A 17,425-nucleotide genomic window follows, 5' to 3' on the forward strand; every position below is an offset into this window, starting at 1 on the left:
AAGAAAAGTGATAGTATCCCTTAACTATAAGGAACCGTTGACAAACATTGCTCTTGAATATACAGGGATCTTATCATAAGAAAAAAAAAAAGGAAATACTCAGTTAGTAATTTATAATTTCAGTTAAAAAATTATTAGGTAGTTATACATTTAAGAACTGTAATTATAATTGGTCCTTTTTATATCAACTGAATGGAATGGAAATACACACATTTCTTAATGGTTATAATGTGAACAGTGCTCTTCAGTCTACAACGAAATTTTTCATGCACAATTGGTTCCCAGTTGACAAAAATATTGTCTCAAAGTTAAATCAATTCAAGCTTTGTATTTTCATGGCTAACGTGAATAGTAAGCCTTTAACCCCTTCCCTAACATCGACATAGGACAAAAGATTATTCAATTTCTAATAAATTTTGCAATACGATGAGGAAAAGTTATAAAGTGATGGGTAATTTTACAGCCACACCAGAATAACAAACTTCGAACCGACCTAGTTTGTCAGTCGACGTATATCATTGATCAGTCTGGAATAATTTTTCAGTGATGACTACAACGTCCATCGATGACAGTATTTACATCATTTTAAGATTATTGAATAAATTAATCAAACTCCACATAACAAGTCTTTACTTTGATATGCTACGAGATGTGCAATGAAAATATAGCTTCTGGTAATGACTAAACACCGCAGTAAAATTAATTGACGGAAGGACATGGAATTCGGCTGTTTTATAAAGTAGCTCATTATAAATGCAGATATAGAAATGACTAATAAGTTTTCTTCTGCAGTCGGCAAATCCTCATGAAAGTAACGAATCAACATTGCAATATGAATGCAAAGACACGTGGATTAAGATGGAGGATTTAGGGGGATTCGTGCATGTGTCAGGGTGGGAAGACGTGCCCCCTGAACGCCGGGGCTGACGTGGGAGATAGATGCGACTGTATGAAACAAGGTCAAGGTATAGGATTTGGGTATAATTCTTAGTTGCGAGTTTCTCTCTTGGATAACAGCTGGATGGTTTGCTTTGATGGAGAATATAATTGCTTATAAAGCAGTGTAAAATTTAGCGGAATCATTAAAGTTTGTTTTAACAACGTGAGTTATTGGTGTATCTGTGTTGATTCGCTAAGTATAATTCAGTCGTTGCTCCTGATCACAGGGATGAGATTTTTAACCATTCAAGCTTTGAAGAAAAACATTTTGAAGTCAAGTTTGGGGAGTTTTATCAAGCATAATGCCTACGTCTTCAACCTTTCTTTGTCTATCGATAATAGTTCTTGGTGAGTAAATTTCGCTAGCATTTCTGTTTACTGCTGGATTATTCTGAGAAATAATAATATTTCATCTTCATATGTTTTAATTTCTTCTACCTCTTTTGTTAATAGTTTTCTTCTTTAAAAAAAAACCGAAAGGCATGCTCAATTGTGAAATAAATGCAAATACCGGAAATTTATATGGCATAAATACAATGTACATAGTCATGATATTCGGCAATCTCCAAAATAACCAAGAGAGTTAAGAAAATGAAATTTATACCGCTTTTGTAATTTTTGTAGACTTGTCCTCCTGGAAAATTTTCCTGTATGTAATTTGTGTTTACCTCATGAGACGCCACAAACAAAGAAAACATGATATCTGCCAAGTGAATAAATCAAACTTAATACTTATATATTTCAATTAGGTAAATGATAAATGGTGGTGATTTTTTTACCTGAAAGCATGAGGATTAATTCCTTGCCAAACGGCACTAGCGCACCAAGTGGGTATCGAATCCGGTCACCGGAATCCGAAACCCCCGCTCTACCGAATGAGCTATTGCGCCTCCAAGAAGATGGATTAATACATGAATAACGAAAATTGTTAGGTGAGTATTAACTGGATAATGTTTTTTCTTCTTCCTGTTGTTATCAGTCTTGTGCGCCATTGCTGACGCAAGACCATACGGGAAATATCCAACACCAGATAAACCTGAAAAGCCACATGGACCAGAAGGACCCGTACAGCCATTTGCCTTCTTGAAGACGTTTGGAGCTGGCTTCGTTAATCCTGCACAACCCAAATCTCCCGCAGCCCTCAACCGTCAAACAATCTTTGACGGTCCATTCAACCAAGTTGACTACCCTGATCAACCAGACATCCCAGATGCTCCTGATATCCCTGACGCACCTGACGCACCCGATGCACCCGACGCTCCTGACGCACCGGACTATGAAGAATACGAGCCTCCTGATACACCAGACGTTGGGGCACATGAAAATCCAGGAGTCTTCTCCGATGGTGGATTCGGTTTTCTCGGAGGAGCTGCCCAAGCACCTTTCATGATGACTGGTGGTAAATCCCCGAGCTCGATGGGTCAGGGGATGATGACCAAATACAGGAAGGGTTCGAGTTCGGGATCTAGTGTCGGCATCGCTTTCGCCGTGCTCGCCATCATTGGTTGCACAATTGCACTGGGGGTTTTCTTTTTCAAAAAGTACAGACACCATATTCCGGTTATCGTCCTTAAGTAAATCACCTCCCGCAAATTCGTCCAAAATTTCTTGAAGACTGCCGGACACTCTTGAGAAATTTTTGGATGTACATGATGTATCAATCATTATTGTGAGCTTTATTATTTGGCTTGTGACAAGGGACGATGGCATTTATTAGCAATCACATGGACATTGAAACATGCAAGAAGTATCGAGGATATTAATAGACTCTTAATGAATCTGCAACATGAAGATAAAAATTAATTGATTAATAATTGTCATCCTTTGGTCTGTGTCATCTCTACCCAAATACATCACGTATAAAAGAGGAACTGAGTGTCATGAATCGTAAATGTTGGAATATCAATGAGCTGGTTTGCCTTACTGTTAATTCTCGTCTACCATGATAAAATAAATTTATAGATATACACTACTTGGTTGAATCATACTTTTAAATTGTGATAATTTTGGAGTATTTTCATTTAGGCATAGATTTGATTGATATTTAAATGAAAACAGCACGTGTAATTATTGTGAAGGAAAATTCGAGACAAGGGGGGGTGAGAATAAGACTAGAGAGAGGAAAAGAGAGAGAGAGAGAGAGAGAGAGAGAGAGAGTGGGGGGGGGCGAGGGGTAGACAAATGGGGGAAGGAATAGTGAGACCATCGGGTAGAAGATGGATCAATATGGATTAAGATAGATATATAAAAAAGGTATAGAGTTATCATTATGATATCAAGAGATGGAAAAGCTAGAATTGTTGAATAAAAAATGCATGATCAAAATTAATGGTGAAATACAGATGGAGGGAATGGGAGAGAAACCGAGAGATTTAGGGAGAAAGAAATAGAGAGAGGGGAGACCCTACTGAAACAAAGAAACAAGTGTTACACATAATACACGTACTTAATGTAAGTGTAAATGCACCAATCTAACACGTAATGACCTTGGTGTCCGTGTTAATCGGGGCACTTTCACCCAATAACAATGTTCAAACTGAGTATGGAGAGGGTAGAGAGAGAAAAGGAGAGAGAGAGAGAGAGAGGAGAGAGAGGCGGATAACCATGAAGACAGGAAAAGTGAGCAGGGAGAAAACGAGGCTAAAAGATTTTATAGAATAAACCATAAAAATTTAGAATTCTTAACAATATGAGTAGTATCTTAATAAATGCTTGAAGACAAACGGATAAAGAATGTGAGAAGTTATTATGACATACACATCATGAAATAACTAAGTAGAATTAATTTGAAAACATGATTAGTATGTTGATGTGTTGAACTTATATTTTGAACTGCAAATCAATTTTCAACTTTTCAAGAGAAAAACAGGAACTACTTTTTATGATTATGTTTAAAATGTTATGCGAAAAATATATTTATGAAAACCACTGAAAATACTGGGAAAAAATTATGCATGAACAGGAAATGGCCATTTGCTAGTAATTTTGTGAATGACAATTAAACATAATAGTAGAATGATTTGCACCAAGCAATGCCAAGAGAACATTGGCAACTTCAGATCTCCTTACATTTAACGATTTGGGAGAATAAGACGGGTAAGGGAGGGAGGGGGGGGGGAGAATCGAGATGTAAAAAAAGGAGAAACAATTTCGCAATAAAGAGAGGGAAAATGTTCATACTGATTCAATAATTTATTGCATTTCATAATTTCACAATAAAACGAACTTTTAGGAATATATACATATATATCCGACATAAATATACAATAATTATTCAACATGTTCAGTGCAGCATACAACGTGTCGAGATAGAAAATAATTAAACAAAAACAGTCTTTCAAAGACATGAAAGACTCGACTTGGCACGAAATTAATCAATCACATCAATCATGTCAATAATGACTAATCATACAAAACAGAGACGCTACAATTAATAACCTGTTTCAACAGATTTAAACGTACGTGTCAAATTAAATGCTTCGGAATGAATTGTGTGCTGGCCAATAAGAGGAAAAATCCTGAAATATCGTATTTATCGTATGGAAAAATACTCATAATCAATGTATTTTCCTGCAATGTCTAATGCTTAGACTGGTTTCTCTGACCTTGTTAAGTATATTGGAACATATCCAACCATTATACTAATAATGTGGCTCGACATTTTGACAACACTGCTTAGCTGCATTTTCTGAGGTCGTTGCCAGTTTAAACTGTCTGCATGATTCATCGATATTAATTGTTAGCACTAGACCCATGTTACATGTCGATAGACCTGCTCAAGTAGCTTATCTTCTGTGAAACTAGAATTATTATGGCCAAAACCTATTGACAATAGATACTGACTGTGTTCTAGCACAAGTTATCAAAATACGTGTTCAATATCGTCAATAAGTTTGTAAAATTATCCATCAAAATCAACTGATTATGGGTATGATCTTTGGCTTGGTTGTATTAACTAGAAATATAAGCAAGTACATATACCTGCAAATATGACCATTACAATTAAAATGATAGTTATTAAAAAGATAAACATCTTATGCTTATATCGTCCCACATACACACGTCAGTGAGAGTTTCCGTGATTTTTTTTTATCAAGAATGTTTATGCTTGGAGAAAATATAAAAATTATAATACTACAAATCCATATAGGCCTATCATTCTTATATGTGAGTAACCAAATAGTAAGTTTAAAGCAATTAATATGAAAAATCATCGCTTCAAAGGCTATCTGAAATTAGGTGATAGCATGTTTCTTCTGGAAGAAAAGCTAGAATACACTTAATATTCCACATTTATATTTCATATTAAAACTCTGAAGCGATGAAGAAAAAAATAAACGAATGCTTCTCAGTCAAAGTAAAACGCATTTCCAAATTCACGAGAATGATATTGTCGAACGTGGATATTTTGAACCCAAGATAAGATGGTTAACGATTAAGTTTATTACGCATAATGCAACGCACTTTCAGAGATATGTGACAGAGCAACATATTTCTCATTCAGTATTCCAAACATAGTCAAAGTATTGTGACTTAATGGATAATGGATAGACTATCAAAACACAAAAATTCTAACACCACACAATATATAAAACTCTCTTGTTGGTGGTTGGTAGGCGATTTTAGGTTTTATCACGTGATCAGCTTTGACAAATTGCGGACATGGCAGAATAGGATTGGTATGATGCATGTTATGTGCTATGTTGGTCACATTTTTCAATCGCTTTATAATTCTTCCCATTGCAGTTGATGAAATATGTCCAAAATATATTGTTCCTGGGTTATCCAACTTATACAAAACTGCTTCGTTATGTTAAAACTGTTATGACAAAATTCGAATGTGAGATTATAGGTTTTATAACAATCTGATATTTATAAATAATAAATCTGTTGTTCTTGAAATTTTTAGATCATTTAAGATAAAGATAAATCACATCTGCGATGTGGCCATGATGGATGACGTATTAAAGGGGGACGCCCTCATCTGTAGGTCGGCATTGCATTATTCTTGCTATCTCCATTCTGTATCTAAAGTGCACTAGTGTGTGTGATCCTAGCGTGTTTCTTTAATTGAAATTAGCGGAAAACATGATTGTCCACACGCTTTAAGGTATATACCTATTTAAAATGTGTGTTTTTTAATGATGATCTCAGAAACGTGTTTTATTTATTTCTCAATTCTAACGACATTTTTTTAATTGAATGTGTTTACACTAAACCAAAAATGTAAAAATGCCACACATCTTTGTAAGGTCTGTACTACGGTAATTATGTCTTATTTTCTCAAATCTCATCCCTGTATATCTTATCTGATCGCCCCTATCATCATAGAGGAATGGGGAGGGTGGGTAAGGATGGGGAATGTAGAAAATCGGCTGTACTTTCATAATTTTTTTCTCTGATATTTGTGAGTCATTAAATTGTGATACTTCATCTGGTATGATACAGCTTCTTTAAACAATATTACATGAGTTTAAGTAATTGGTTCGAATATTTTTTTTTTACAATTTTTCCTTTGTGAACTGCATTGTATGAATTTGATTTGAAAGAAAAACAATAAAACATTTAAAAAAAAACTAATGTTGTTGTATATTATTTTTAAATAAACATGATTAAGAAAACTGCATTTCTAAAAATGGACTTATATCCTGAAAATCAACTGACAGCACGTAAACACATGTATCATGGACAACATTTTAATACGAAAGGCACCTGATTTTGGTTAATCACTTAGCTGCTCTAACAGTTGGTCATCTTGATGAAAGGAATACGGAGCTTATTTCTTTTGATGACATACACAGACACTCCGACAGCGGCACCGATCAGAGCGAGCACGGCGAAGGCGATGCCGACACTTGAACTGGACGTCGATGCCTTCTTAAGTGGTTCCATTCCAGGGTTCTCACCATTGGGACTGCCAAAGATTGGAAGCTTTCCTCCATGGGCACGGTCGTTGTGACGGTTACCCATTGGCTCTACGCCATCACCGTAGTCGCCGACATCAGCTCCCTCAGCACTGACATCGCCTTCCGCTGATGACTCACCAGAGGAACTGCTGTCACCTGCGCTGCCGCCGGCGTCCATCTGGTTCAAGGGAGCGTCAAACATGTTCTGTTCAGCCGGTGGAGGAATCGCATGTTGGGCCTTGGCGTGTCTTGGGTGGCGGCCTGAGAGCTTGACGGGATTTGCGTCGACAACCATGCAGTAAGCTGTATAGAATGTATTGAAGTGTAATGCAAAGATAATTAGCAGTATGACATCGGCAATTCATTTTTTAAAAATAATTTTCTCTTCATTCATCAGTACAAATAATGATGTGCCCTTTCCGAGACGTATATGTTGTATGCGAGTCACGACAAAGTCTACCCTATATTGTAATTAATGACAATTCTTCAAAATCATTTCAAGCGAAATTCTATCGATATTAACCAAATATCAACAAAACAATCATTATGTGGAGGAACTGAAACAAGAGAGAGAGAGAGAGAGAGAGAGAGAGAGGGAGAGAGAGAGAGAGAGAGAGAGAGAGAGAGATAGAGAGAGGTGCACTAGATAACGGAGGCCTGCTCCCCGCCCCTGAAGTGTAAGGATTCGCTAATAGTATCTGTCATCAATAGGTACTATTATATGACTATGTATGTCAAATATTTATAAGAACCCCCAACATGGATTTCATAAAGTTTAACATCACCGCAAATATTGGAATTCATAGTAGAATTGATCCATGTATATGATTATTTTGGCCAAAGACGTGAATTATGTGAGCTTTTAAAATTGTCATCTTAACATGATTGTAGAGTTATGATTGTTGATTACTTATTTTAGATGATGAATATATATTTTTAGATGATTTCTGGATGGGACACCGTCTTATGTCAAGACATAGGAGCATGCAGGTGTATGAATACTTACCGATGAGTGTTGCGAGGATGCAGAACAGCTTTCCTTTGGAGCACATGATGGTTCTGGTTGTTTTTTATTCTCGTAGGGGTTACCAGAGAGGATGTAGTAATATTGGTTCACACTGATCGATATACTAATGAAGCTTTGACGATTCGTATTGCTGAAAAAGAAGCCAAGTCTTATACCTTTCGACTATGTTTCCTAGAAGTTTTTTAACTGTTTAAATGCAGGAAGATGAAATAGCTCAAAATCAATTATTTTGATGTTCTAATTGGAAAGAAGTCGAAAACTTGACTGATGAATTCTGTCTGGTGTCCCGTCCCTTTTATAGAATTTTCTCCGTAAAAAGAATCACAGCTGGTTTAGTAGTAACCAGTTTGGGAAACATCTATTAACATGCATTCCCAAAAGGAGAGAGGCTACATGCTTAGAAACACGAGATAAAATGTTTTTTACCTTGTTAAAAAAGATCAGTTAAGAAGTGACATTTCTTGTCCTTCTTCGCTCGCTTGCTCTGACCAAAAGTTAGATTCGAAATGATGATTACATCTGACTGAATGTGTACAAATACATGAATGATAAATGGCACGCTGAAAGGTCGCCATTGTATACTCATATCATCTTCCGCAATCTACAAGAAGTAAGAAAGCGAATCGCTGAGGCCAAGATGTTTACGCTTTGGCTACTTTGACACATGCTGAAGCAGACAAGTGGTGAATGGGAATATATTCTTCCTCATATTGTCATAATTTTGACAATTCATTAATTTTTGTATGATGGCACATACTGTTATTGCACTTCGGCCAAACCTTGTATCTGGAACAGATCCAAAGCTACTGTGAGACAGTAATACGAATTATATTAAATGACCAGGTCACTTGCTACTGAGTTTGATTATTATCACATGTTGTCCCTGTTAAATAATGTCATTCAACAAAGTTCGAATTGTGCATCAGTTTTCATATTTCTACTGCTACTTCCATATGAATCAGTGACACCCGTTATCACCTAGCTACAATGTAGCAAAGAATAAGCAAAAAGAAAATTATCCTTTATTTCATTGAAACACTTATTTCATATCAGCTAAAATTCAAACAAGTAAATATAAATGCCCTACATGTTACATTAATATTTTATTGCCATTATGCGTTTTTTACATGAATTGTTTAAGTTTTATTCATTTTTAATATTTAATACTCTAAAAACACTGAGTAAGTATGTTTTACCCAGTATTAAGTAAAAAGGGAACATGCATGTTTTCTGGGTATTTTTTATTCCCTATTGTGCTAAATGCATGTTATAAGGGTAAATTTAAACGTAACATTGCGTAAAATTTACAAAATATTTGGTATCTTTCTACCCAATCAACATGTATGCTCCCATTGTACCCAATATTGGGTAAACCTTTATTTTTAGAGTATATCTATAATTGTTGTTTCTGTTCTTGGCATTGCTATATGTTGTTGATTGAACACTTTTATAATCATCATTGTCATTTTATCATTTTGTAATATCTATAAAGTAAGACTGTGTAATCGGCGTTCCGAATGTTAAATATTAATCTCGATTGAATGTGATATTATCAAGTAAACACCATAAGAATTATTGTCAAAACGATTCAAAATGTTCATTAATAATGATTATGATAAATACAATTTCATTCGTTTTGGGATTCTGGAATGCGACCGGAACGCTATATACATATATGACAATACAGCAATATTACGACAGCATAATCACTTTCAAAATGTCATATACAATTAAGAAAATTGTCAACATTTTTTTACAGATGGCTAGCGTTGTATGAAGGCTCCATACCACTTATTTTCTTATTTTTATTCATATGAATATAATAGCCTCGTTTAGATGTAGGCTGATTTGGTCGGAGTAAGGTCGGAGGAAGGGTCGGTGGAAGCCCAGTCGGAGAAAGGTCGGATTAATGCCCGTCTGGACAGAGTTACTCGGACCTTCTTCCGACCAACTCGTTCAGACCCGGGGGGGGGGGGGCACTTACATTGACGAGTGGATACCATGCGCGATCAAAAAAGCGTAAAAAGGATGTCTTTTTTAAGATAGGGCACGTTACGTACGTAACGTAATAAGGGTGTCAAAAACACTAAAATAATGAAAAAAGGGTATCTATTTTTGCTAGGAAAGCTACGCGTTTAGGGTCAAATTTGGGAGGGTATAAAAAATTAAGACTAAAATGTTTTATAAAGGATGTACTTTTTGCCCGAAGAGTCAACACTACGTGTTTAGAGTACGATCTGCTCGAGGTGTGGGAGGTGGGGCTGTACTAAACCCAATAGGAAAAGGTAAAACCGATGACCGTCGTCTGTGACACAACAATAGAAATATCGCTGTACTTGTTTAGGGGTTCAATTCAGGGAATACTTGCCAAGAGTATCGTTTTATTTCCAATACTTGTTAAGGGTAGGGTTTTCAGTATACATGTATGGATAATACGTGTTCAGGGTGCTTTTCGAGACCCCATGGTTGTGCATGGTATCCACCCGTGAATGGAAGTGGCCCTATTCGGAGTCAAATTCTATTGAGCATGGATTAAAATTCCAAAGATATTTTTTTTATCACGACCCAGGAGATCACGAGAGAAACTCAAATTGACCCACCACACCACACAAATAGTGAATAACGTCAGTCTGCCTATATATATATATACATGTATATATATATATATATATATATAGTTATTGACATGACTGTACTATATAGACGTGAATATCATTTAAGATTTAAGAAAATGCGAGTCATGGTAGTTCAGCGAATTAAAAATACATTGTTATTTCTTACATTGTAATTTTGTGAAACAATATTAATAAAGATAATTACAATGCAGTGGGATGTCACATTCCTTAATCTCTTTTGAACTGTTAAATTCAAGTAAGGGGATAATCCAAGAAGCCAATCCTCCAGCAAAAAAGTAATTCACGGGGAATTACCCTTTTTTATCAGAAGGGTAATGACGCAGCAATATGTATGTGTAAAAATATGAAATAAAGAGGGGATAAAACACCAAAATAAATCAACAGTAGTATTTTTATTTTATTCTGCAGTTCACTGATTACTGAAATAATGATCGGAAAGCGTGTGATGGATCGACGCAGCAGATAAGAATCAGTGGATGCAGTTGTTCCTGAGGATGGTGTTCTGAAACTTCCTGCACCTGTTATCAAATCATATCGTAGATTGTGATGAAACATCAATGTCTGATGTATATCTCTTGATGACAGGAAAGTTTAGTTTTGAATAAAAAAAGAAAATTCATCTCTGATCCACATGCATTAAAATGGGATTTATGTCACGGAGACCTACTGTCAAGTTTAATCCGCAATTCGTCCTCAGTACAAACCGAATGTTTACGGAATTGTGCTACGCGAGGGACCTCGTCCGTAACAGCTGACGTGTACTTTGAAACTCATGGAGAAATAACATTTAGAAAGGTTTAAAAATGTGTTTGATTTGTAACAGATTCCCTTGTAAATTGCCGAAATGAAAAAAAAAATGAGGTGAAAATGTGAGTCAATCAGATAGCGGTGAAGCATGCATGCATATGTATGAGGATGGATGAAATAGATGTAATTTTTGTCATAGGTTTCTGGTTTATTTTAATGAGGTTCAAAAGAGTGTAAGCCGGATGAAAGAAACAACAGACGAAGAAGATGAGGGACAAAAGAATAATAATAATAATAATAATAAGAAGTATCGATACGCAATTAGGCATTTTTATGTTGAAACTTTTAACTCACTGTAAATGTATTTAACTAACATCAATTTCAGAGCGGGATACTATGCAACACATCAGGGACCTGGGAACGATTTTTTTCAGTGGGGGTGCTGAAATCTCTCCTCAAAGGTGGGGGGGCGAAGGGGACACAATTGAGTTTTCCATAATTACACACACACACCCACACACAGTTCTAAGGGCACCACACACACACACACCCGCCCACCCACACACATATAAATATATACATTTATATGACAGTCACTTCTCAGCTATCTTCTTATAAAAGAACAAATATATATAATTAGATAACTCGAGCGCGAAGCGCGAGCTATTTTTTTTTTTTTGGGGGGGGGGGGGAATTTCATGTATTTTGTCCTGAAAATTTTGAGCAATGTTTGTGGTCCTGAACAAGATGCGTATGTAACAAATAACTGCGAACGCGACCAGATATTTTTTTTATATACGCTCTGGTCTGATCGAAAGGGAAGTGTTATAAGGACTGTTTGTAGTTACCCATTGAGACGATACATATATCAAATAATGCGAGCGCGAAGCGCGAGCTGAAAAATTTGACATTCCGACCTAAATACTGGACATTCAAGCACTTTTTGTAATGAACAGGATAGGTATATAACTATACAATTGATGCGAGCGGAAATAAAAATGAGATTTCAGACCTGAATACGGGACATCTTAAGCACTTTTCTAATTATGAACAGGATAGGTATATAACTATACAATTGATGCGAGCGCCAAGTGCGAGCGGAAATAAAAATGAGATTTCAGACCTAAAAACGGGACATCGCACTTTTCTAATCATGAACAGGATAGGTGTATAACTATCCAATTGATGCAAGCGCAAAGCGCGAGCAGGAACAAAATTAAAATTTCAGACCTATAATCGGGACATTCTATTCATGTTTTGTAAATCAAGAAAATGATGGGTAATTGGATATATATTCTTATATAATAATGTGAGCACGAAGCGCGAGCCGAAAATTTTTGATATTCTGATCTGAAACTCAACACTGAATGTAATATGGTTTAAACAGATAAGAAAAATCAGACGAACATAAGAATAAAGATTTGATCAAAATCCGACAAGGAATATCAAAGTTATTGCATTTTAAAAATTAGCATTATTCCGGTGAAACAGTTTTAAGCATGTCTTCATTAATATTCAATGAGCAATTACTGATGATGTCATATCCCCACTTGTTCTTTTGTATTTTATTACATAAAATTAGGTTTATTCAGCATTTTCCCTTCAAGAACCAAAAACAGTTGAATTGACAACTGATTTAGTCTAGTAGATATTCTTTGCTGCAACTTATTTCATTATAAGGGAGGCATATCATTCACACTGGTATGAAAAAATGAATCAATTTTGATTCCATGTAATAACACAAGAAACAGGATAGTGGGCATGGGCGGAAATCCCAGGGGGGACAGGGGGACGTGTCCCCCCTATACCAAAAATAGTAGGGGGACACAATATCAAATGTCCCCCCTACTATTTTTGGTCTTTCATGGAGAAAAATACATCACTTCACAATCGAAATAATACATGTATGTATTTTGGACTAAATGACCTTACATTTTGGGTGAAACCCTTTTTTTTTTTTGGGGGGGGGGCTTGTCAAATTTTGTTAGGGTTAAAATGACCTTACATTTGGGGTGATAACTTTTTTTTTTTGGTCAAATTTTCCAGTCTCTTTGGGGACAGATTTCCGCCCATGTCAACCCACCTATTAAATATTCATGACGACATGCATATCACCATTTTCATAAAATATTGCTAAACTTTAGAATCAAATAACATAACTATTTGTTATCAGATTTTCATAAAATTGTATTTGATATAAATATTTTCAGCCCGGAGTAGCCCCAAAACAAGCTGCGTATCTGAATAAACATGCGTGCGCGTGTTTAAAGTTAGACCTAGTGTCTGGGCATTGTAAATATATTTTTTATTATAAAAATCGATAATGCGAGCGCGAAGCGCGAGCAGAAAATATTTGATATTCCGATCTGAAAAGGATGAATTTAAACACTATTTTAAGTACCGTGTCGGAAAAATCTGAAGTGGGGGGGGGGGGGGTTCTACAAAACGTCGTTCATTTTCATTATATTTCTGTCATTTATCAACTTACCACTAGATTTTCAGGAGGTGCTGCCTATGGAAAATAACACATGCAGCACCCCCGCTTCCCAGGACCATGGGGAAGGGCGAAAAAGACTGTGAAAATTGATTTATATTGTCTGGCTTGTAATTGTTTATACAAAACACGGGCGGTCGGGCGCGCGCACACTTTATTCGACATAAAACCTGGAATTTTCAAACCAACCACATCCATATCTCACATGTCCCTCCCTGCTATCGAGTAGTGTGGTGTAAACTATGGTTATCAAGTATCGCGCGCAACAACGTCTGTATCGGAGTGCCGGAGCTTGATTGAGTCGCGTTATAGGAGGGATTTGAATATGTGAAAGACTATGTAAATGATTTGCGATTGTCGGATGTGATAATTATGTACTTTATAACATATTAAAAAAAAATACAAACTGAAAGGGAACCTGATTTTGTGGGGGTGCTGCCTATGGAAAATAATACACGCAGCACCCCCAGGAAAATTTCTGAGGGTGCTTCAGCACCCCCAGCATCCCCGCTTCCCAGGTCCCTGCAACACATCCAGTAGTGATGATGAAACAAACTGTGTGCCCCCAAAGTATCTTCGTATTTCGACACGTCCACAATTTTCATAGCAGCATACTCTGAATGAGGGCGCTCTTGAAATCGTTATCTTTTTAGGTTACAGCGTTTTGAAAGTTGGTGAGATGAAAACATCGTCGAATCTATTATTTCGGAATAGGGGACTTAGAATTACAAAAACTGGCAAGGAAAAAAGTTGTTCTCTTGGTTTGGTTACAATTTCTGTCCCCCAAAACCTAAAGGGGAAACTCACCCTAACGAAAAAATTGTTGTGAAAATAGTAGGAAAAATATAGGTGAAGGTTTGAGAAAAATCCATTAAACAAAGAATAAGAAAGTTATAAGAATTTTTGGTTTGGATTTGTGACGTCATAAAGGAGCAGCTGCCCATATGTTATGTAATATTAAATGCATAAATTTCTTTTTTTATGGCTCATGATGACTTATTTTTGTTTTCTTTGTAGGAACAGGTGTGATATGATTTGTCTATTGATATACTGAAGGTACAGTAGAAACCGTCTTCAATTTTCTGAGAAAATGAAATTTCATTGCTTTTTACCAAAGGATATGTAGCAAAGCTACTGGTATGTGACGTCACAAATCAAATATTTAAACTTCTAATAACTTTATTATTCTTTGATAGATTTTTCTCAAACTGTCGGCAATATTTTTTATCATTTTCTCTGCTATTTTAACAATAAACTTGTTGTCAGTGTGAACTTCCCATTTAGCACCTCCGAAACAGTAGAGATACTACAGAGCTCAATTTTTGTACAGCTTTAGGACCGCGGGGGGGGGGGGTGGTCTAGGGGTTCCACCTCTAGAAAAGATATGAGGATCACCAACTCAATATTGTGCTGCCACATGTGGGTTATGTTTATTTATTTTTTTTTTTTTTGATTTTCATTCAATTATTAACTACATTGTCTTGATCACAAGACGGTGTCCAATATGAAGTGTAAATGTTTAACTGTATAGCGGATAGGAAGGGAAAATAAAAAGAATGTATATGGAAGGAAATCAAATGAATGAAATTAATAATTGAAATTAGATAAATCAGTAGTTCATTGTTTTATTATCCATATGTGTGTGTACGCGCGCGTATAGATTTTGTGTTTCTGGTTCAGATTAGATAGTAGATGCAATAAGTATGTTCGCCAATGAAACTTTATTCACAAGTCACTCAATTATGACATACACGAATATCATAAACAGCAAATAATTAACATGGATAAATAGTGAGGCGTGGGAATCATGAGAAAAAAGACATAATAGAGGAGATCGAGGTCGAGAGAGAAAGATAAAGCGAGAATGTGAGGTGCTAGCGAGATGAAATAATTATTTTCACTTGAAAAAAAATCTACATAAGACGGATAAATTTCCTTTAAAAGGTATTTATTGCATTTTATCATAATGCGAAGGATGAATTATAATTATCAGCATTATATATATGTATATATATATATATATATATATATATATATATATATATATATATATATATATATATATATATATATATGTATGTATATATATCCAGAAAATCTCTTAGGGTGGGGGGATCTTTGTCAAATTTTCATAGCATAACACCACATCCAGAAGTTCCCAGAACATCTCTCAAGTTTGCCGATATCCCTTACCTTCGAACAAGTATAAGATGAATGATAAATCATAAACATAAATTATAGCGCCATCTGTTGGATAAAAAAGAATGTTTTGACGTAGCCCTTGTCTCAATGAAGTGACTTGTCGGTTGTACCTGTACGTTCTTTTTTGTATATCTATAATATGATAAGAAGTTGTTTGAAACAATTGATATTAATAATAGTGCCATCTGCTGGATAAGAAATGGATGTCTTTTAAGTAGCCCTTGTCTCAATGAAGTGACTTGCACGTTGTATCTGTACATTCTTTTTTGTATAAAATTATCCAGAAAAAGATAAGAAATTGGTTAAAACAATTTCTAATCTGAAAATTATAATGGTAGTGGTGGTGGTCGTGGTGATGACGACGATGATGTGAATGATAAGTCAAATATACAGAACAAGTTTAATATAATTATATCAATGTTCACCATCATTTTCAGCCTCACACGAGATTGATTTGAGTAAATACAAGTAGAAAAAATAAACGATTACATCATAGTCCATTGATTCAGATGTAGCTGTACAAGTCCAGCATTTTATACAGATTGGATTAAAAACAATTATAATCATTTTCTTAATCATAATATTTGAGCTAAATTGTCCCCTTAAAAAATTATTTCCTGAACCATGTGGAAGTACTAATAAAAAGAAGAGAAGACGAAAAATATAATGTTCAGATTATTCAAGTTCTTGGAAAAGAAATTTCTTTATAAAAAAATCATTATTTAACAAAACGTAAATAGTGTTTAATTGTTTAAAAAATGTAGAAGATAAAAATTAGATTACTTTTTGCATACACTTTTCATGGCCCCATTCTGAAAGGAAAGAATAATATATTTCCTCTCGATACCGTCGACAATATCACGAGGGTATAGCCCTGGATTAGGTAAATTGTTGCTCCTTTCCTCTCTTCCGCCATACCCCGTGATATTAAGTTCATCAACATCCAGTGACATCTCCCTAAACATAATTAAATTTCCTTCTTCCACGAGACTATTACAAGTTTAATCCTTTTCCGCTAACGAATTCGATTCACATTTGCACCATTACGGAAGAACTAATTAAGAATTTGCATATTGATTGCATAATGCAATACTTACCCACAATTTATTTCATTTTGCAGGAAAATTTGAATTGTAACAGAACAGGTAATTCTCAAAATTTGACATGGGGAACAGATCCATTAGTTAAACGACATTTTCTTGTTTGTATTGTTGTTCTTATTTCTCCTCTCTTATATATATACCATACCTCCGCACACTCTTTCCATTTATTTGTATACCCTGTTTTTTATCTATATATTTTACGGCTATATAACTATTTTGTCGCCCCTGATTCTTCTGTCGCAATACTCTTTCACAGTTTCGTTTTAATTTCATATTCATCCCTTACTCACTTTCTGGTATAACTTTTTACTTCAAATGTTACTGGAATGTTATACATACATCCACCCTTTCACACCCTCCTGCATAGACAT

General features: G+C 35.4%; 2 protein-coding genes across 2 annotated transcripts; one reads left to right on the forward strand and one right to left on the reverse strand.

Annotated features, from left to right (window-relative positions):
- The first annotated feature begins 989 nt into the window (after window positions 1–989).
- On the forward strand, window positions 990–2,909 carry LOC129260587 (guanine nucleotide-binding protein G(s) subunit alpha isoforms XLas-like). The gene is made up of 2 exons (XM_054898552.2): window positions 990–1,287; window positions 1,919–2,909. Exons 1-2 carry the CDS (start codon window positions 1,242–1,244, stop codon window positions 2,515–2,517), a joined length of 645 nt encoding a protein of 214 aa, XP_054754527.2. The 5' UTR covers window positions 990–1,241; the 3' UTR covers window positions 2,518–2,909.
- A 1,214-nt stretch (window positions 2,910–4,123) lies between these two features.
- LOC135154112 (uncharacterized) lies at window positions 4,124–8,141 on the reverse strand. Its single transcript, XM_064099364.1, has 2 exons — window positions 7,852–8,141; window positions 4,124–7,148 (listed from the first exon to the last, which is right to left on the reverse strand). Exons 1-2 carry the CDS (start codon window positions 7,895–7,897, stop codon window positions 6,679–6,681), a joined length of 516 nt encoding a protein of 171 aa, XP_063955434.1. The 5' UTR covers window positions 7,898–8,141; the 3' UTR covers window positions 4,124–6,678.
- Window positions 8,142–17,425: the final 9,284 nt, after the last annotated feature.

The sequence above is a fragment of the Lytechinus pictus genome, chromosome 5, assembly GCF_037042905.1.
Source record: "Lytechinus pictus isolate F3 Inbred chromosome 5, Lp3.0, whole genome shotgun sequence".
Classification (NCBI taxonomy): domain Eukaryota; kingdom Metazoa; phylum Echinodermata; class Echinoidea; order Temnopleuroida; family Toxopneustidae; genus Lytechinus; species Lytechinus pictus.